Genomic DNA, 21,262 nt, shown 5'->3' with positions numbered 1-21,262 from the left:
TCACTCTGTCTAATGGTAAGCCCATCTGTACCCAGACTAGTTCACCTCCCCTCCTTATCACAGCCCCACGGATGGGGCCCTTACCTTTGATATCTTCGCCAGCCTGGTTCACTGGAGCACCAGCCTCCTGCTCCTTTTTGGGCTGCTCAGCTGCCACCTCACCGTCTTCTGGGGCATCTTGCGATTCTACCACGATTGGCACTGCTGCGTTCTGGGGCTCCGTCCAGGCAGGCACCTCCCCTTCTTCCCTGCTCTCTTCCCCTCTCTCTGGCAGCACGAGTTCAGGCTCAGTACATTCCCCTTCGTGCTTCTCCTCCACCTCCTCCTCCGGTTTCTCTTCCACATCCTTTGGCCACTGGGCATCCCCACTGTGGCTTCTCCTGCCCTCCTCCTCCTCATCTGTATCCTGCCCTTCCTCTGGCATTAAGGTCCACAGCCTGAGAACAGCCTGGTCCTTCAAGGGGGCAGCTGGAGGAAGCCCCAACGCTGGCATCCGCTGGCCACCAAGGAGGTTGCGTGTGACGTTCTCCTGCAAGGTGACCAGCAGCTGCTCTTTGCACACCTGGACCACAAAGCCTCCATCCATGGTCGTCTTCTCGGTGGGCTTTTCCTCTCCGTTAACAGCAGGGGCCGTTGCTGGCACCTCCAGAGTCTCCGCCTCGCCATCCGAAAAGTAGGCCGAGTCGCGGTGTGGAGTCGCCGGCCCCAAGCTCCTGCCGACTTCTTCTTCCAGCTCTGCCCCTTCCTCGCTCACTGACAAGGTGAGATCACTGGTGGACTGCGAGATGGGCGTTGCCGGGAGTTTACTGGAATCTTCCTCGGCCTCCAACACTTCCTCTTCCCCCGATGGTGGCGGTGGTGGCTCTTCTTTGAAGATAAACTCAGGTGAGAAGGTGCTCTCCGTTTCATAGCCGCTGTCACCAAACTTTTGTCCCGGAGAGGAGTAGTGAGAGGCCGGGCTGCAGACGTCCGAGGAACTGGTGTTGGAAGGAATGTCCAAGGAATCCACGGAATCCAGGGTTCCCCTCTGCCGGTCGGGGGCCGCTGGGGAGAGGCCGAGGGCCGTGGGGACCGCGGAAAACCCATCCATGGCTTCCGGCAGGATGGCGATGGTCTCCTCGTCATTGCTTTCTGCCAGCGTGGACAGCGGGGGTATTTCGACAGGGACGATCGCGTTGCAGCAGCTGGACGGCATGGCTGGGAAGGGGGACCCGGGGGGGCGGGCACCCGTCCCCCCCCGCTGCTTTGGGTAGTCCTGCAGCTCGTAGGTCTTCACGGCGGCACCCATGAGCGGGTCGTAGAACTCGCCGTGCTCCCCGCCGTCCTCGTCGCAGGGCGTCAGGGGCAGCATCGGGCAGTCGGAGAGGGAGCCGCGCTCCACCTTCAGCGAGGAGTCATCCTCGGTGCCGTAGCTGTCCTGGTGGGGGCGCCGCAGGGGCGGGCCGTGGTTGCTCCAGCCGCTCACCATGTCTCCCCGGGGGACGGCGCACGTGCAGCCGGCCCGGGAGCACAGCGGGCAGGGCAGGGGGTTGCGCCGGCCGCCCCCGATGCTGCTGTCGCCGTCGTCCGTGCCGCTGCCGGAGCTCCGGTCCTCCATCAGGGAAGGCTCCTGCTCCCACGAGGGTGACCCCTGGAACTCGGAGGGGTCACCGGCCAGCGTCTCCCCCGCCCCGCGCTCTTCCATCATCTCCGCATCCCAGCTGCGCTGCTGGTCCTCCAGTTCTCGGTACACCGTGAGCAGGGACTCGGCAAGGAAGGCTTCGCCCCCCGAGGCCGGCGTCTCGGTCAGCGAGGTCTCCTGGATCTCTCCTTCCACGTGGAAAGGGTTGCCGTCGCCCGCGGCCAGGAAGGGGTTGGTGCTGGGCGGCTCCTTGGGCCGGTAGGAGGCGCTGGGGCAGTCCCAGTCGGACGGGAAGAGGGGCTGGGGGGGCGAGCCAGGGCTGGGGGCACAGACGGGCCCGTCGCTGCTGCTGTGGTCCTCCAGGCGGATGTAATACTCGCTGCTGACCGAAGGGCTGCGGGCGCTGATCACGGGCACGACGCTGGGCGTCTCCAGGCTGTGCCCGCGGTGCACGGCCTGCTTGTAGAAGGGGTTGCCGCCGGGCACAGCCAGCCCCCCGTTGGTGGAGGGGTACTCAGGCGGGGCCGAGGCGGGGCCCTTCCACCGCCCCAGGCGGGCCTTCTCCCACATGTACTCGAAGTTCAGCCCCCCGCTGCTCTCCGTCACTGTCAGAATGTCGTCCATGTCTCCACCGTGGAACCCATCCAGGAGCGGATAGGCCGAGATCTCTTCGGACGAGCTGCGGTGGCGTGCCGAGGAAGCGGAGGCGGGCGGTGGCGAGGAGGAGCGCTTGGGCTTCAGGGCGCTCCAACGCCACTCAAAGCTCTCCTCTGCCTGAGCATTGGAGCGCTCGTTCAACAGGTAGCTCACCTGCAAATGTAACTCTTCCATGGTTGGGCGATGGGACGCCGGAAGCCAGCAGGACTGCATCACCTCATACCTGCAGCAGGGCAGGGATGGAGGAAGGATAGAGGAACAGTCGGAAAAACAGGCAGAAATAGGGGGGAAACCAGTCGGGGAGAAATAGCCTGAGAGAACAGCTAAGGGTGCAGAATAGGAACATTAAAAACGCAACTGCCGTCAGAGAAGAACTGCAAAATTAAGAGAAGGTGGGAAAGGCAGTAAGAACATGGCTGATCACTCAAAAGAAAAGGAAGAGATAGAAAAAGAATTGCAAAGCAGAGGGAAGTCAAATAGTATGATCCCAGGAAGAAGGAGGGCAAACAGGAAAGAAGAGAGTGGTTAACTAGAGCAAAGTTGTGAGCCTTGGCAGACAAACAGGAGGATGAGCAGATAGGAAAACTTAGAATAAAGGAGGAATGGCTGTTAACATCAGAAGAATAAAACGGGTGAAGGGGGGAAGAGGAACCTGAGGTGCAAATGATCTGCAGACATAGAACTGTTGTGATGCAACAACGTTATAGCTTCCGTATAGCTGGAAGTGCCTGATCCTTCCTAATCTGGGAAACGAAGCATTCTGGTTAAAATCTGGAGGGGTGACTTGATGTTGTGGGCCGTCCAGAGAGCGTTGGCTATGTGGGGCACACACATGTAATGAATAGCAACAACAGCAGCGAAGGAAGCTGTGTCATCCAGAGCACTGAAATTCAACCATGTGCCTTCATCTTTGTACTGATCTCAGTCAAAATAAGGATGAACAGTTTTAGTGGCTGGAACAAGTGAATATGACTACCATATCTGTGCTGACAATTGCAATGCGTTATTCGGCATCCGGCATTTTTAAATGCAAAAATTGATATAAAAAGGCGGCAGGGGGTTAGAAATCCCACTAGCAGCTTTATGTTGAGACAGACCACTGGGTCTTCTTGCTTGGTGATGCTGATTCTGGCTGGCATCCGCTTTCCAAGATTCAGGCAGGGTTCTTTTTCAGCCCTATCTGGAGATCTTCCAGGGAGGGCCAGAACCTGCGGGGGCTTCTGCGGGCGCTTGAGCCCTGGGCTCCCTTTCAGTAGGCACAGAAAGAATGACGTTCCACACAACTGTGGAAAGCAGAGATGAAATTGGCTTCTTTCTTTCTCAAGTGATCCATAAAGAGGAGCACTGCAGCGGAAAGGGAAAGTACACAAGTTTCAAAACAAGATCTCAAAAAAAAACCCGGGGGGGGTGTGTCCTGAAATCACCAGGTCAGCACTGCAGAGAGCAAGGTGAATTATGCTGATGTGTGCCCTTTTAGATTTTTGCCTAAAGGATTAAATTAACTCCTGTACTTGAATGGAACAACGGAGTACACACCGCTTCAAACAATTCATTCTTTTTTAGTACTAGAAAAAGGATCCTTAAAAAAAACCCAACGCCATGGCTTCCAAAATGTAAAACGGAGCACTGAGGAACCTGGGCAAGAAACAGAGGTGTTGTGCTCCTTGGCACTGGTTTTGTTCAGAGGTGTTATTAAGAGAAGAATAAATATACATAAAAAAAAAAACTAGCTAAAAGAAGGCAAGGACACCAAGACTGGTGTTCTTGCAAAAGGGAAGCAGGCAGGGAAAGAACATTTATATAAGGACTCACTGATTTTAGGGTCCAGTCCTAGGCAGAGTTGCAGGACAACTGGGAATCCCAGCTTTGACTTCCAAACTGAGCTGCCAGATCAGAGCTGGAACACACACCCTCTGCCCTCAGAGCCTGCATGGAAAGCAGCAGGCGGACTCAAAGGCTGGAGGAGTGACCTTGGAGATGGGCTTGTTCCTGTGGGATGGGGAGGGGAGGGGGGACAGGTGCTGCCAGCATAGGCCGTGTGCACCTGCTCTGGGCAAAACACTTAGATGGGCAAAAGTGGCTGTCAGGAGAACTGCAGCCCCCCCCCCCTGTACCTGCCTGTTCCTCCGCCCTTCACAGGAAGCCTGAATTCCTCCAGGCTGGGAAAGTGACAGGCAGGCTCTCGGGACTGTGCCCATGTTGCTGCTCTCCTTTTGACAAGGTATTTTTGTTTAGCAGGTGCTTCCATGGCTAATGGTCTTTAATATTGTCTTAATTTTATTGCCGTGTTGCCTTAATGTGACTTCCAGCTGATTGGAAGACAAAGTTTAATACAAATTTAGACTATGTATTCTCTTAATGGATTTTATGTTTTCAATTGTCCAATTGTTCTACTGTTTTTACTGTTGCGTTATTGTTGATTTATTATTGCTTTATTGTAAGCCACCCAGAGAGCCCTCAGACGATGGGAAGATCTATTAACAGAACAAACAAATTAATTAATTAAGGTCACCTAGGCATAATAATTTGCACAGACCTTTTTGTTTGTTCTTGACCTTTTTCAGATCCAAATTATTGGGGTTTAGAAAAAAACCAAAGGAATACTTTCAAAACCTACAGTCTCCATATACAAAAACATGCCTGTAACTAAAGTGGCATTTTGGAGAGCTCTTGAAGAAAGGGGCTATCTACATTAGTATAAAAAAGATATACATTCTTAGTTTCATTGCCACCACATCCCTCAGAAACTCCTGGAACTGTAGTTTGGTTCTGGGCATTGTGACAGACTTCCAGGGGTCTCAAGGGAATTTGGGAGGAACAGAATATTGCAACCATCTTGTAGTCTGTGCTGTACATGCACCTCTAGAAGACAATTAAAACCATCCAAAAACTAAAAATAAAAACCTAGTTGAATCAGCCACTAGAAAGACACAGCTAGAAGGGGCATGCAAATTAACTTGTAGAAGACTGGCCTAACAAAACACAACTCAAAGTGGGGGTAGCAGAATTAATTCACAAACCAGTGGTGTAAATTGAAGCGATGCAGGAAGAACAGGCAAAGAAAAGGTGAAAAGCCCCACCATGGCCGGAAGACGCACTGACAGAAGAACAATGTGGGAAGAGAGATGGGTGGACAGTCAGAGGAACAGTTGGAGGAACACAGAGAAGGAAGAATGGAAGAACATTAGGAGAAACAGGAATGCTGAATCGAACAACCTTCAAGCCCAGGAAGGCATCCCAGAGCTCTGAGCTCTTCAGGGGATAACAAGAGACCCTGAGGAAGGATGGAGGAATAGCCAAGAGGGGGAAAATACCAGTAGGTGGGGCTCATTCTCTTCAGATGCTGTCCTAGACAACAGAGGTTTGTTGGTGCCTGGAAGAGGTAGTACAGTGAGGGGCCTGGACCGTGGGGCCAAAGTCCAGGACCCCACAGCCGGGGGTGGGGGGTGCACAAAATGAGCACACAGACAGTGGCAGGTGAAGAAGCAATATACCATTTTGTATCATGGTGGTGCTACAATTGAAGTGAGTTTAGGATGCAGATAAGCATCTGCTGAGAGTATTTTCATTGATTGATTGATTGATTGATTGATTGATTGTAACTGGGTTGTCATACATGTTGTTCTGATAATATACCAGGAATTGTGGATGCGGTCTTAAAGCTTGGAACGGTGGCTGCCGTGAGGGAACAGAACGGGTAGCTGTGTGCTTTACCACAGGTGTCGTACACAGGGCTGCCTAAACCGGCATCCCAATCAGACCGTGACGCCCGGGGGCAAAGATCAGCAAGACATACATACCCCTGGCAAGTGGAGGAAGGACTCACCAATAGTCAGAGTAAGGAAGCTTAAGGCGTGGCTTGGCCAGTTTCATCTGCTGTTCCTTGATGACAAAGGTCAGCACCTCCTCGTCGGAGAGGTGCCGGTACGGCTGGGACCCAAATTCAAAAAGCTCCCAGATGGTCACCCCCATAGACCTGGCAGGAAAGCAAAGGAGAGAGAGATCAGGACACAGAGAAAAGGAAGGCTCCAGCCCAGGTCTAGATACTGTTAGCATGTGGGGCAGAGGGGGAATATCTTGCACAGGGCTGGCCCTGATTTTAGGCAGAATTGTTTAGAAGTAGTTTTAAAAGCCTGGGTCAGTGAAAAAGTCTTTGCCTGTTCCCAAAAGGACGTAAGTAGGACACCAGACAAACTTCTCTGAGGAGACAGAGAAGCACCCCTGAGAAGCCAAGATGGCACAACCACAGCCAGGGTGCCACCACGGTGAAGGCTTTGCCAGATTCAAATCTGTATACACCCTGGGCCCCTCCACCCCATACAATCCCTGAGGGCAGAGCCATGTTGAGACAGGAAGAAACCTGCTAACTCTCAGCATAGCCAAACGTAGTGCTTTTTTTCTCATAGAATGCACCGGAGCAGAGTTCCGGCACCATTTTTCCACAGATTTTCCAAGTTTTAAAAGTAACTTTTGAAAATTTGATGTTTGGTCCACGTGGATTTGAATCGCCCCGTTGAGCGTAGCAGGTCGGTGACAAAATCATTAAAACGGTGCATGCGGGCTGCTTGTGTGTCGAATCCGATGCATGCGGACTTCGTCCGCGCTGGTTGTGATGGCGCTGCTCGGCTTGTGGTGCTGCTCGGCTTGTGACTGGTCGTGTGGTCGCGTGCTGAATGCTTACTGCAGGTGGCAACTGTTACGTTTCGTTACACGACTGACGTGTGTGGGTGTGTGTACAGTGATCGACTACTTACGATAGGTAAATAATTTCATGAGTTCCGGCACCTTTTTTCTTACAAAAAAAGCACTGGCCAAACGTGTCTTTTAAAAAAATCTAAACGTGTCCCGCATTGTGCCCTAACCAAAGAGCATCTGTAACTAGGTATGTTGCAGGGGGGAAATGAAAACAATTAGATGGAAAGAAATGTTAATGCTTGCAAGTTAGGAACATTTCAGTTCTAACCCAGTTGGAAGATACAGCTGTGTGAGGGTGCAACTGAGAATGCACACCGATTTCCCCAAATACAGAGGTGTGTGTCTGCGGGGAGGGGGGGAGGGGGTCCTTAGCACTCACCAAACGTTACTCTCCTTGGTTTGGTCCACCACCATGAGGCTTCCGTGCATCTCATCCAACAGCTCCGGGGCAACCCAGCGCAAGGGGATCCAGAGCCGGTCCGGAGTGATGTAGTAGTCTTCCTACGAAAGAGAAATGAGCAATGATGCTAGATAAGAACGGGTCTTGGGCCCTCCGCTGTTTCACAAGAGACAATATGGACCCCTGTTTTCACATCAGTGACTGCCTATGTTACACCTTGCTCTTACCCTGCTGTCAAGCTGCTTATAAGGTGCTCCTTTAAAAGAATGAGGAAATACAATATTTAATAGACCAATATCCTCATAGTGCAGGATCTGCTCCTTGCTCCATCCATCCCTATGCATTATCAATGCCATGGCCTGTTTTATCATTTTTTTCTCCTGTCTTTCTAAATTTCTCATTTTCCCTTCCTTCCTTCCCCTTCCCTCCTTCTTACATTATTTTAATAATTGTAGTTTTAATATTGTATTTTAGAATTTAGAATAGTAAGCCGTCCTGAGCACTTCTGTGGAAGAACGGGATCTAAATGCTTGAGATAAATAAATAAAATTCCAGCTTTTTCTTCCTGCATAGAACCCAAGGCAGCTTACATAATCCTCCTTTCTTTCTCTGTTTTATCCTCACAACAACCTTGTAAGGTAAATTAGCTGAGAATTTGTGATTGGCTCAAAGTCATCCAATGAGCTTTATAGTCAAGGGGGGACTAGATCCCAGGTCTCCCCAGTCCCAGTCCCAGTCCCAATGCTCTAACTGCTACAACCCACTTTACTACAATACCATAATAGTCAACTGAGCAGATGCTACATCATAATTGTAGAGAGTAAGAAGCCAGTGTTGTCAATGGTAAGAAAACTTAACACACATCAGTAATCTGAAGAGAAGGGAACCATGGAAAACACCGACTTATAATTATATAACCTGGGCATCAACTTATATCAGTGCAATGTGGAGGTTGGAGCCCTGGACTGGGACTCGAGCGAGCCGGGTCCTGGTCCCCACTCAGCCATGAAACTCCCCAGGTGGTTCCACCTATCCTACCTCACAGGGTTGCTTTGAGGATAAAATGGAGAGGAGGAGGACCATGTAAGCCACCTGAGACTCTTTGCGGGGAATGGTATGATATATACTTAATGAACAAGCACAGCTGTATAATTAGGAAGCAGCTGGGTTATTGGTAAAAAAATAATCTCAAAAGACTTTTCAGTTGAAGGAAGATGGATGTAACTGCACGACTGCAAGAATCTGACGGAACATGAAGAAGGGACATGGACACCCGTGTGCCCTCGGACAGCTTTCCTGGCACCCACAAATGCCTCTGGGCTCCCTCTTGGGGTTCACAGAAACTCTTAGGAAATTAATACAGGAAAGACAGGGCGTGCAAGTGTGGTGGACCAGAGTGGGAGAGAGGATGAGGCGCAGGACATGAGCTGGGCAGCAGAAGAGCTGGGGAGGGGGAGCAGCTTGCTTGCGGTGAAACGGGGCTCTGTCAGTGCCTGAAACGCTGGGGCTCAGACCCCACCTCCATGTTGAATGCGGCCGTTGCTGCAGGCCCCTTGACTAGCTCCACACGGTCGCCCTCCAGTGGCAGGCCCACGCCGCTCCAGTTGGCAAAGGTGACTCAACACGCCAGCTCGACGTATCGCTACGTGGGCAGTCGACGCCTTCGCACTGCCAAGGCCACCAGCTGCTCTTTCTCCTCCTCTTTGTTCCCACCACTGGCACCACCTGCCTTATTTGTTTACTTAAAACTTTTATATTCCGTCCCTTATGCATATCATCTCAGGATGGCTTACAATCATTAAAATCAAGCACACTAAAACAATCTCTAACAAGAATAAATAACATATAGCAAATAAAAAATTAAAAGTGACAGTACATTAAAATACTAACTTTTAAAATAACGGTTGCATAAAAAGGTTTTGACCTGGTGCCAAAAGGAGTATAAGCTGGGCGCCAGGCAAACCTCTCCAGGGAGCGCATTCCATAATCTGGGCGCCACCACAGAGAAGGCCCTCCTCCAAGGAGACGTCCTTTTTACCTCCTTCGGGGAGGGTTTCCAGAGCAGGGCCTCTCCCACAGATCTTAGGGGGCATGAGGGTGTATAAGGAAGGAGACGTCCACTTAGGTATCCCAGTCCCAAGCCTTCTGGCAGGCAAAGAGCCAGTGAGCAGGTGAGCAGCGGCATCTACCGCTTCTCCTGCTCAGCAGCTCCACCGGCACCTGCCTCTCGCCCTGGCCTGGACCAGGAGGAGAAGCCAGTGGGGTCTCCTGCCGAGGGGCCCCAGGGGACAGGCCAGCTCTTGACGTCAGCCGTGCTTCTGGTACAGCAGCGCCACCCCATACCTTGTAGTTGTTGTGCGACAACCCATAGTCCCCAACCCTCACGGTGAGGTCAGAGGTCAGCAAGCAGTTCCGAAGCGCCAGATCGCTGCAGAAGGGGAAACAACGCCTCAGTTAGCATCACTGAAAGAGGGGAGGGAGCAGGGAAAAGGTTTGTATTACAGACATCTCCGCAAACATAGCCAGGAAGAATGGGCAACTGGTTTCTTTTTGTCATGCATTCTTATATCCATTTTAATCCCACCCTTCCTCCAAGTTTGCTTTTCTCAGATACGCATAGCCAAGCCTTCTTGTCCCCTGAAGAGGAGAAAAGGGGGAGACACCAGGAGGAGCAGCCATGGGTGGGGTGGGGTGGGGCCAATCTACTCTCATCCTAAAGGAGTTGTGCACCCCTCTTTCGAACCACTAGAACCCACCTTCTCCATGAAGACCTTTCGAGTTCTAGATCTTAAAACCCATGGGATTTTTTTGAACAAGAGGTACACATTATCTGCTGGAAGAACTTGAGAATTCCGGGGTCTCCACCCTCCCCCCCGCCCACATGCCTACCTATGGATGTAATTGTTCTTATGCAAATGAAGCACTCCCAGAGTGATCTCGTAGGCCATGCGCTGCAGTGTGCTGAGGTCACGGGTCAGCAGATCGGGAGTCATCCCGTCGGATTTGCGCTGAGCTCGGAGGTAGCGTTTCAGATCTCCCTGGAGGGACACGAGTATAGAAGGGGAGGCAGCTGGAACTAGCGACTGGCATTAGCAAAGCCAGCACAAGGTTTTCTGTCGATTTGGGGAAATTGTCCCAAATTTGGCAGATTTTCTGCATAAAGGAGGAGGAGAAGCTTTCATTTCCTGTTCTTACCTTGTCCAGACTTTTTGCTCTTTCTCTGAATGAGCTGCATGAAAAGGCCACTCCTAGTCTAGAGTGATGTGTGACCTTTGTTGTGCCATCCAAACGGTACCCACTGCTCGGATGGCACAACAATTCACGGCAACCTCTGGCCACTGCAAGCATTTTCAAGATGGCTCGCCTCATGGCAGCCCTGAGCGTTGATTCATCCTCAGTGGCTTGCCATGAGCTGCCAACCGGCCCTCTGGGTGAGACTGGCTCTCCCACCCCGTCCCATTTCGGCTTCTGCTTACTCACCAGCTGGCAAAATTCCATGATAAGCAAGAAGGGGATGGTCTCCGTGCACAGACCGAGGCATTGCAGTATGTTTGGATGCTGGAGGCTTCTTGAGAGCAAGGAAAGAGGCACAGAAACAAGAAGAAAAAGGGAGGTTTGGCACAATCCATCTTACAAAGAGGGGGCTCCTACTACGGTCGGGGTCTCCCTTTCCAACTGATCAGTCAAAGCTTCCCTCAACCACCTGTTGGGCTTCGTGTCACCGGGACTCCCCAAAGCCTCTTTACCAATGGCCAAGTCACCCATCAGCTTGCAGTAAACAGTCCTACTGACCCAACTTCCTTACTCTCCACTCTTTTAAAAAAATGCAAGCAAGAAAACTGTCCCAGCTGAACCGAGACTCCAACAAATGGGAGGGGACAGGAAGTACACAAACTCTAAGAAAAGAAGGAGGAAGCAGAAGACACCTAGAAAGAAACTGTGAAAAATGACCGGACACACAAACACAATTGTGGAACTTAGCTTGCCAGCTGCTTCTTTTCGGTCCCCTCCCACACCCCAACACACACACACACACACTTAAATATAGCTGGACAACTAGCAAGAAATCCTTTTTCTTTTGAGGGCAGTCTCTGAATAGATGTTAGTGCTTCTAGGCAATGCATTCTTCATGCTAGCAATCAAAAGCCATCATGCAGTTTTTCCATCTTTTCTTCTTTAACATTTTTTTGTAAAAGAAAACAATATAGAAAGAGGTGCAGAAAAATAAGGTAGGTTACCAAAGGAAGGTGATCCTGTCTGGAAGGCTCATTCCCAGTAAAATTTTGTGAATGAGACAGGCTTTCCCTCATCAACTCCCCTATCAGGAAGCACTGATGGATATACCCAATCGAAACATGATGCAGGAGATTAAAGCCATCTCTTGTCACTGCTCCAGCCTCTGCTGAAACAGAGGCAGCAGTTTACAGTGGTACCTTGGCTCACGAACTTAATCCGTTCCAGGACTCTGGTTGTGACCCAAACTGGCTGTGAGCCAAGTTAAATTTCCCCATAAGGTCAATCCATTCTGTAACTATTTTGTTTAATCAGAAAGATGTGAAGCAAAGTGACAAAGAACAACAAAGATCACGGCCATCTCCCCCTCACCCACCCCGAGCACGAGGGCGGCCATCTCCCTGCCCCCCCCCAGCATGACTGCGATCACACCCATCAACCCTGCACACACCCGTCACCCCGGCACACTGTGGGGGAGAGGCAGGCGTGAATGTGGGTGTGCTCGGGGGGGGAGATGGGCGCGATCGTGCTGTGGGGGAGATGGCTGAGATTGCACTCGTGCAGGAAGGCGGGATGCGATCACGGGCGCGCTCGCGCAGGAACGACGGGCGTGATCTCGGCCATCTCCCCACTCGGGGTGGGGAGTGAAGGACGTGATCTCGGTCGCCACCCAATGCAGAGTTCGCCGCCTGAGTCAAAATTTTTATGAAATTTTTGTTCGCGACCCGATTTGGTCGTGAACTGAGGCGTTCGTGAGCCGAGGTATCACTGTATACCAGGATCCTGTATCAACAGCGTTTGTATGACTTTTTCCGTTTCATCGGCTCCTTACCGATAAGGCTGGGCCTCTGACAGGAATTTCCTCTGCTCCAGTGGCCCAGCGCTCACCCGTAACTCCTTCACTACCACCTGTGCAGGGGTGAAATCCGAGAATATTTCACCCAGAATGACCTGAAACAGAAAAGAAAAAGGAGCCCATGTGAACATCTGAGGCTGGGATACTGGGACCGACTCTACAAAGCATCGTGCAGCGGTTCTTAAAAAGCAGCACTGGCTGCCAGCTCATTTCTAGGCACAACTGAATGGGATGATGCTCTCCAAGGCCCTAGACAGCTTAGTGGCTCGGCAAGGAAGGGATGAGACACAGGGTGATGAAATGCATGCTCCACTCCCGGGTTTTTCCAGGTAGGATGAGAAAAGAATCCTGCTGGGAGCCCTGCGGACGGGCTGCTGCCAGTCAGTGCTGACGACGCCGAGCAAGAGAAGCCACTGCTCTGGATCAGCAGGAAGGCCATTTCCTCTGGCGTCAGAATATTGGCACGAATGCCTTTTCCTTCTTTAGGGGAAATCTGAAAGTGCGATTTCTTAGCTCCATGTCATTCCTGCCTTTTAATAAACTCAGGAACACCTGGAAAACCTTTTCTCCTGTTATTCCATAAAAGCAGCATTCCTAGAGCATCCTAGGAAGCAGACAGGAAGCCCCAAGCACAGCTTTCTGGGATGTTTCAGGAATGGGGCTCCCATGGTGGAATCGTAAAACCTGCTCCGAGCACGACTCCCCCTTCCCTTTTCCAATAGTTGAAGGCTGCCAGACTAGGCCTCAGGATGGGGCTCTCCTCTTGCACCCAGGTTCTGCACCGTGGACCTTGTGGTCATCCCTTTCTGTGCACACACATATACTCCAACATCAGCTGAAGTTAGGGAGGGGTTGACTAGACACAGAGCCTTCTTGGTGGTGACCCCTTGTCTGTCGAAAGCTGCACCCCACTTCCCCAGGGAGCCTTGCCAGTCACCAGTTCCGACATCACTTTGGTGCCAGCAACACTCTTTCCATTTGCCAGCAGGGTGCCTTCTGCAACCTGGCTCTAGTTTCTGTTTTATCCACTCCACTGAACAAGGTTGTTTGTTTTTCACTGCTGCTATTTGTGATTTTCTGATAGATACTTTTAATGGTTGTTTTCATTTTAGATAAACAAAAAGTAAAACTTAACACGCTATGACAGCTCTCCCATTTTCATGTGCTATGCCCAAGCCCCACCAGTTATGGGATACTGCCTGTATTTGCTGGAACGAGCCTTGGGTCCTATCTTTGAATCACTCGGACAACAACCTCCAAAGAAGTTCTTGCTCACCTTCCCAAACCAGCCATTTCCAATCTCCTGCAGATAACTGAGGTGCTGTCGGCTGAGTCCCAAGTGCTTCACTAAATCTGGAAGAGAGAGACAATGCTCCAACTGAGAACATGATGCGTGGCCCAGGAGCTGAGCATCTTCCGCCATGCCCCAAAGCTACTGAGCAAAGGTATGTTGTGAGATAAGCTAGACAGGTTTAGGAAGCCCCTGCCAGACAAGCATGGTTACACCGCAGCACATTCCCAAAGGACTCTGGGGACTGTGGCCTTTTGAGTATTCAGGGAGCCATTCTTAGCATGCCCTTGACGCCAGAATACCAGGACGCTCTGGGGAAAACCATTACAGCAAGATGGTATGGAACAGTTGTGCCAATGTGCCCTCAGGCATAAGAGTGCGATGGGACGGTCTAAGCTAAAGCAAGAGTGAACTGGAGGCAGGACTCCTGGAAACAAAGCTGAGACAAACAGGGGCTGCTGCATCATCCCACGAACCATGAGAACATTTAATCAACAGCAGATCTGGGGGACCAGGCAGGGGCATTTATTCCAATGTGCACGTGGGCACATTTTGTGCAGTGGTTTTAAAAAAGGGTACAGTGGAAACTAGGCTTTTGTTCAGCCGAGAATACAAACTTTTCTCTTTTTGCGGTTTTCCAATACAAACATTCTCCAAGGTGCTTACACACTGGGGATTTGGCAGGGACAGGATTGCACCAGATTCTTGTACAACTGAGAACAGTGAAGCCTATGGGACATGAACTACCATGAAGGAGGAACAGCAGGGGCAGAAGGAAAGAGCAGAGAAGCGAAAACGCAGACTGGAGGAGGAGGAGGACAGAAGCCTGCTCTGCACATAATGAGAGGCCGCAATGGGAGAATTTCCCAGCAGAGTTTTCTCGTGGTGGCGGCTCTTTTGAATATTTCAGCTGCGGAAGGGCATGCTGTCACTTTTCATTAAGTCTGAACCCAACTAAGGTAGGTCAGCGTGGTGCTTGACTGCTAGCTCGCTTATGGGTTATAAGATGTGAATAACTATTTTAACAAATGATTTTGTGAAGGAAGACAGTCAGTGGAATGTGCATAACTGATAGTATCTCACTTGTTTCTAGGCATTCTGGAGTGACCCAAAATAATACTGAGGTGGCATGTTTGTATTTGCACTGCAGTCCCAAACGAAGGAAAGCAACCTTTCCAAACTGAGTTGGCCAATCATAAAAGGCTTTCCACAGGCCCCTGGGACTTCCTTGTCACTCTGTCCTGGTGGCCGACAAGCCATCCAGAACCTACAGGCTGTTTTAGGGTTGCAGGTGGCTTGGCAATCACCCCAGCATGTCGTGGGAGCTCCCCCACCCACGGCTTCAGTACAGGATCAGGCAGAAGCATTTGCTCCACAGAAAAATTTGCCCATGGTGGCGCTCCATTACGTGCAAAGATCAGTCGCTGGGTCTGCATGATCTCAGAGGAGGAAAAAAGTCACAGCTGACTATTTCTCTCACCTCTTCCCCCAGTGGGATGCCAGTCACATGCCAGGAAGGGTTGCACATAAGCCTTAGTAGTGTGGCTCGGGCAAAATAGACAAAGAGCTCTACAACAAAGATAGCAAAATCCTCAAATGATGCACCCCGAGAGGACTTGCTGGCACGTCATTCTACAATGGAACCGGGTTTGACTAACTGCCAGTGAAAGGGATGCCGGGCTTTCACCATAGAGGCACCCAAGGCTAGAGTGATGCCACTGTATAATCTTGGAGAATTATACAGGGGCTCCAGCCACTCTACCCTTTCACCATCTCTATGAAACAAGGCAGATGGGAAAGGCATTGAAGAGGAAGGCAGTCACTCTCCATCTCACCATCCACACCTCCCCCTCCCAAAGCCCTTACCTGTTTGGGGCATCTGTTGGTTGGAGGATGGGAGTGAGACCTCAGAGAGAGGTAGAATGTAGACATCTGGAATAGACTGAGAGGAAGAGGTCTCCTCTGCTGGCGGCGTGTACTCTCCAGAGTATTCTTCTCCATCAGGGTTCTCAAATTCCTGCCAGGTGGGCAGAGATGAGTATAAGGATAATCAATAAGGAAAAGGTCTGAATAATCTTAAAGAACATTGAGGGCCTTTCCTGATGTTTGACATTGATTGGGCTCAGGCCACATGATAACACACTCAGGAGCTGAGGGTGGGTTGCCCTAAAACCACAGCTTGTTGTCGAAACATGAGTTCTTGAGCTGTCCCTGGAGAACAGCCCATGTTTCTCAGCCAAGCAACAAACCAGGAGAGTTTGTGGTTCACAAGCCATGGCTTCTTAGTGCAGCTGGGTTCAGACAACATGAAAAACCATAGTTCAACCACAACCCATGGTTCAACAGCACACTCAGCCCTTGAGTTGTTGTCCGAACCCACTCATTGTGCCCCTGCGGTAAAGGCTCACTACCCCCAGTGCCGCCTCCCTAACCCATCAGCTTGTCCCGGCATGGTTCCTTCCAGATGTTTTGGACGACAACAGCTATGACGGCAGCTGTAGCCCAAAACCTCGGAAGGGCAACACACGTCAGGAAGGCCGATTTACAGTTTGGCATCTCCTTTCAGTGCACAAGGAAGAATAAAAAAGGTACAGAAAACACACGTTGCCCACCCCCCCCCCCCCCCCGCACAGCCGGGCTCACCTTGAACCCCACATCGCCACGCTTGCAGCACAGACAGGTGAGCAGGAGGAAGACGAAGGCCAGCAAGCCTGAGCAGGAGACCAGGACCACGGCGTAGGGAGGGGCCAGTGAAGCCCGGCCCGGGGACAGACCATCTGGGGGAAGCCAGAGGGGAAACGATGGGACACGCATTTCAAACAGCAAGGGTAACTCGGGAAAAAGAAATCCAAATTAAAAAAGAAGTGGCACGTAACAGAAACACAGCACGTCTCGAGGCAGTTAGCGAAATTTCAAGTTTGCTTCAGTGGGGCTGAGGCACAGCTAATGCTAGTGGAAGGGGAAGGGCAGTCGAGGGGGGAGAAGGGGATGAATCCCTTATTCCAGCCTTCCCCAACCTGGTAGCCTTCATGGCCTTCACGCAACTCCCAGAACGCCCACCCAGCAGGGCCATTGACTGGGAATTCTGGGTGCTGCAGTCCAAACATATCTGGAATGCACAAGGTTGGAGAAAGCAGCCTTACCCCATGATGTAAAAAAGGCTTTTGGGTCCTCAACACACACACACGTCTGTTCAGAACATGAACCCTTCCCCAGCTGTCTGTCATCTGCCCCTCCACAAATCGGCTTTAATCTCAAGCTCCACACTTTTCTATCCCTGTACAAAAAGCCCTCCTTTCATCTGTTGCCATAAACATTTTCCAACATCCCCCCGCAGTGCATAAGATTTTCTGCAGTCTGTCTAACAACAACAAAACAACCACACAAGGTGCAAAGGTAAGCATCCCCGCCCATCCCCACGGCTGCCTGCAGCATGCCCCTCCCCAAAAGTTTACCAAGCTGAGTACTGGCGGCATCTTTACTATCCCAGGATTCTACTGGGCTCTAACATACAGCCAGAGGCATTCTGGATATTATTGATGGCGGTGGCTGCAGCAGCAGCAGCTGTCGTGCTCTCTACTTCTTGTGTAAGGACAAGGACCAACTGATTTATAAAATACACATATTTTTACAGGAGCAATGATTTAGTCTTGGTGAACCCATTAAAGTTCATATGCCCCAGCATTTGCACCATTATGGACTCATGGCAGGCTGGACACTTTGCATGTATCCACTTTTTATTCTTTTAATTCTCCCACACAATGCCTCATGCCACTTGTCCTGGCCTGGCAGCAGTCCATCTACCAAGTGCCTCATACACAGGGCTTCACCTTGGACACATGTAGGCGAGGTTTTTCTTCAGATTTTACTAAACAGTGCACATCCACTCTATAAAAATATGTTTTCTAACTCTTTCTCAGTTGGGACTTCCCTCCGCAAAGGATCCTGGGAATTGTAGTTTCAGAGGCAGCTAAGACTTCCAGCCATACCGTCCCACAAACTACAATCCCAAGGTTCTGTAGAAAGAAGCACAGACTATTAAACTGGTTTAGAGAGGTAGTTCTGCTGACCAGGTGCGCAATTTTACAGCAGAGGCTTCTGTTGGAAGGGCCACCTTGAAGTGCCCCATCGATGCTTAGCACCTGAATGACAGATGGAAGAGGCATGCAAGTCACCATTTTCCACCTAAGGTGAGATTTATGGCCTTTCTAAATTGTTGTCATTATTTCTGAACTGGCATCTTTAGCTATGGATTAGAACATGAGCATTTTGTGCTAAGCAGTGTCCTCTTTTTACTATTTATTTATTTCTTAACCTACATCCCCCCGCCGTTTTTCCTTTTGCAAGAAACCCAAGGTAGCTTAAATAATCCTCTTTGTTTCCTTTTTATTCTCAGAAAATTGTGTAAGGTAGGTTAGACTGAGTATCTAAAGTCTGGCCTAAAGTCAATTGAGCTTCAAATGAGGGACTAGAACCTTAATCTCTCAAATCCCAGTCAAATACTCCAACCACTATGCCACACTGGCTTGGGTGTTTCCTCTTTTAAAGCAACGTGTAAGGGACAACTCTAGTCTGATACACCCTGATCTTCAAACTGTGCACAGACCTGCTTTTCTGGAGGCCAGGCACAATGCTGATTCCATTAAGGATGATTACAGTAGAACTCCATTACAGAGGAAATCCACCAGGTTTTCTCAGGAACAAAATCTGAGAAGGGGCCTGTTGCAGACTGCAAGAGGAGTTGTTGGTACCCCTTTTTGCTGCACATACTGAAGCCCATCACACAATTCGGAGCAGCAGGCCTGCAGAAGCGGTTGGGTGGGGAAAATCCTCATTTCTCTATAGAAAAGAAGGCATCCGGGCCCAAGAGTCCCAACACAAAGACTCCTTAGCACCAAACCGGAGGCTGCCTCCCCCTTCTGTGACATCAGAGCAAACAAGCCAGTGGCAGCTAGAGAACAACACCAGTGCCATGCTTTATAGATACAAAGGAAGATGCAAGAGAGGGGAAAAGAAACTGGGAAGATTGTGCATGAGACAGAGCAGGCTGGGACGGCAAGATGGGTAGAGAGAGAAAGATGGTTTTGATTTTAAATGAGGGGAAGACTTCCCAGTTGTTAAAACAGCTGGGATAACAAGGTCCTTCAGGCTCCAGAAATGGAACAAGAGTCATTAGGTGTCCCGTGAAGCATTCGCATGAATTCGTCTAATCTGGGAGTGGCGTGGGCTTCTCACCGAACGGTGCTTCAGAATTCACTGTGGGAAGCTAAGATTGGTGCACGACAGAAAACAAGAGCTCTGCAGGACCAGATGAAAAGTCGCTCCAGCAGTCTAGCAACACCCGCTTTTGCATGGTAGCCAGCCGCTTGCTGCTGGAAAACGCAAGGCAATGCTCCCCAGTTCTGATCTCACATACATGCACACAGACCCTGTGAGGAGGTTTTCATTGGCCCCATTTCACAGACGAGTCGCTGAGCCTGCCTTGACCAAAGTTGCCCAGAAAGTTCACAGTGGACTTGTGGGTTGAGCTGTTTGCACAGCCATCTCCAATGCCGTGTCATAAGAGGAGCCCCGGCGCACCAGTCCAGGGGTCTGTCTAGTCCAGCATGCTGTTCACACACCACCAACCAGCTGCCCACAGCCAACCAGCTTTCCAGTAGACACAGTCCTGTGGCTTGTTCTCACCCTGTTGGCCATCTGCCTCTGCACCTGATCATCCATTCCTCCCACATACACACCTTCCTCTGCCTTTCAGCCTGTTTTTACAACCACCATCCATCCATCCATCCTTCTCCCCTCCCCATCGTAAATACCTCCACCATCTTCTCCATCCCAGACCAGCTGGCTCCTCCAGCGGCGGATCGCTCCTCACACACGCGCACGATGCTCCCCACAGCACGCAGGTCCATTTGCCAGCAGGACAGCCAGAGCGACTCGCCCCACTCTCCCCAGATGGCCGTCGGATCCAAGGCAGCTTCACACTAAATGCTGTGGATGCCACAGACCTCCCCAGCCTGGCCCTCACGCCCACCCCAAACGTTCATGAGCCTCATTGCCTTTTCAGCCAGGTATTAAGGCCAGATCTTTGTTATTATCAAGGACTGCCCCACCACAATGAGTGAAAACATCTCTCCTTCAACCACAACAACTTCTGTTCTTGTTGCTGGGGCTTCTTCATTTGCCCTGTTCTCACCAGCACCCAGGGGAGGTTGGGGTGAGGGGAGGCAGGAGAGAACCGCCACCAACAAATGCCAATACTGGCTAACATGTCTGATGAAACCCAGGGATGATTAATTTCCTCTGTGCAGGAATCCCTGCCTTCCCCCGAGAATGGAATTTATAGCCCAGACACCATCACCAATCTCCCTTCTGGGAAGAAACCCCACATCTGTTGCCGTACCCACTTTTGCACCCAAGGGGATGTCAGGTTTGGGCAGGCAACCAGCACACAAACAGGTGGTCACAGTCGGTGGAGTGGGAAAGAAACCAGAGAGAGGGTCTGTCACCGGTGGACAGGAGCTCGCGCGACCCTGCCAAGACTCACCATTTTCCGAAGGCGCTGCCAGTGCTTTCTCGGGGTTGAAATACGACATGGACACAGCCAGGAGGAGGAAGGGGCCTTGTCTTAGCATCTTAGGGGGGAGTCGGGAATCATGGATCAGGAAGGAGGGGAGGGAGGCGGGGAGAGGTCTCAAGATGCAGGTGTGGTTATGTGTGTGTTGGGGTGGGGGGGCAGAAATCAGTCACCCAGCAAAGCAAAGCAAAGGAGAAGCACGGTAGACATCAGTCATCAGAGATGATGGAATGAAGCAGAAGACGCCAGGAACAATGGTACCCAACCGATTGCATCGCCCGCATCCTTAAGACGATGTGCGACTGCTTGGCTAGCTGCTACCTGGAGCTCATTCCCAGACATCTTCTCTCATTGCCCAAGGAATGCGAGAGGATGAAACATAAAAGAAGAAAGCAGAGAGAGGCAAAGGATATTAAAGGTGCTGAGGCGAACTGGAGACAAGGATGCAGTGTGTGTGTGTGTGTGTGTGTGCAAGCGTGTGTGTGAAGGGGGAGAAATTGTAACAATAGGTGATCTCACATGGGGAAGGGAAAGGAAGGAAGCAGATGTATGGGGAAAGGGGAGGGGTGGGGAAGAAGTGAAGGAGAGAACCTAGAAATCCAATTGAAAAAGGAAGGAAGGAAGGAAGGAAGGAAAGAAAGAAAAAAAAAGAGGGGAAGAGAGAAATGAGGGGGAAAGGAGGTTGGGTGGTTCCCCCCCACCACCAGATCCTTGCTCTCTGGGTAGCAGAGAAACTGATGGAGATAAGAGCCCTCCCATCCAACCCAGGTTGTTGATTGGGCAATGGACATGTCACTTAGGCTAAAGGGAGGAGGATGCAGGAATAGATGAAGGGGGGTGTTGTCACCATGGAGACCTGCTCCTGGGTAGCAGCAGCAGCAGCAGCAGCAGCAGCAGGGAGTGCATAAGCAAGAAGGTGAAGACCAGGAAAGGAT

The 21,262-nt window shown here is 50.9% G+C and overlaps 1 protein-coding gene across 1 annotated transcript in view; it reads right to left on the bottom strand.

The window, feature by feature from the left end:
- The window catches only part of LMTK3 (lemur tyrosine kinase 3), a 33,892-nt gene extending 13,507 nt beyond the window's left edge, over positions 1-20,385 (bottom strand). The window contains exons 1-11 of the mRNA XM_044447704.1: positions 20,298-20,385; positions 16,397-16,530; positions 15,620-15,770; positions 13,739-13,815; positions 12,439-12,557; positions 10,854-10,941; positions 10,263-10,411; positions 9,717-9,801; positions 7,353-7,474; positions 6,105-6,254; positions 85-2,501 (exon numbers count right to left, since the gene is read on the bottom strand). Coding sequence (XP_044303639.1) covers positions 85-2,501; positions 6,105-6,254; positions 7,353-7,474; positions 9,717-9,801; positions 10,263-10,411; positions 10,854-10,941; positions 12,439-12,557; positions 13,739-13,815; positions 15,620-15,770; positions 16,397-16,530; positions 20,298-20,385 — 3,580 coding nt within the window. The remainder of the gene's footprint in view (positions 1-84; positions 2,502-6,104; positions 6,255-7,352; positions 7,475-9,716; positions 9,802-10,262; positions 10,412-10,853; positions 10,942-12,438; positions 12,558-13,738; positions 13,816-15,619; positions 15,771-16,396; positions 16,531-20,297) is intronic.
- Between the last annotated feature and the right edge of the window lie 877 nt (positions 20,386-21,262).

The sequence above is a fragment of the Varanus komodoensis genome, unplaced genomic scaffold (genome assembly GCF_004798865.1).
Source record: "Varanus komodoensis strain SLA01 unplaced genomic scaffold, ASM479886v1 scaffold53, whole genome shotgun sequence".
NCBI lineage: Eukaryota > Metazoa > Chordata > Lepidosauria > Squamata > Varanidae > Varanus > Varanus komodoensis.
The sequence above is the reverse complement of the archived record's forward strand: the minus strand, read 5'-3'. Positions and strand labels throughout refer to the sequence as shown.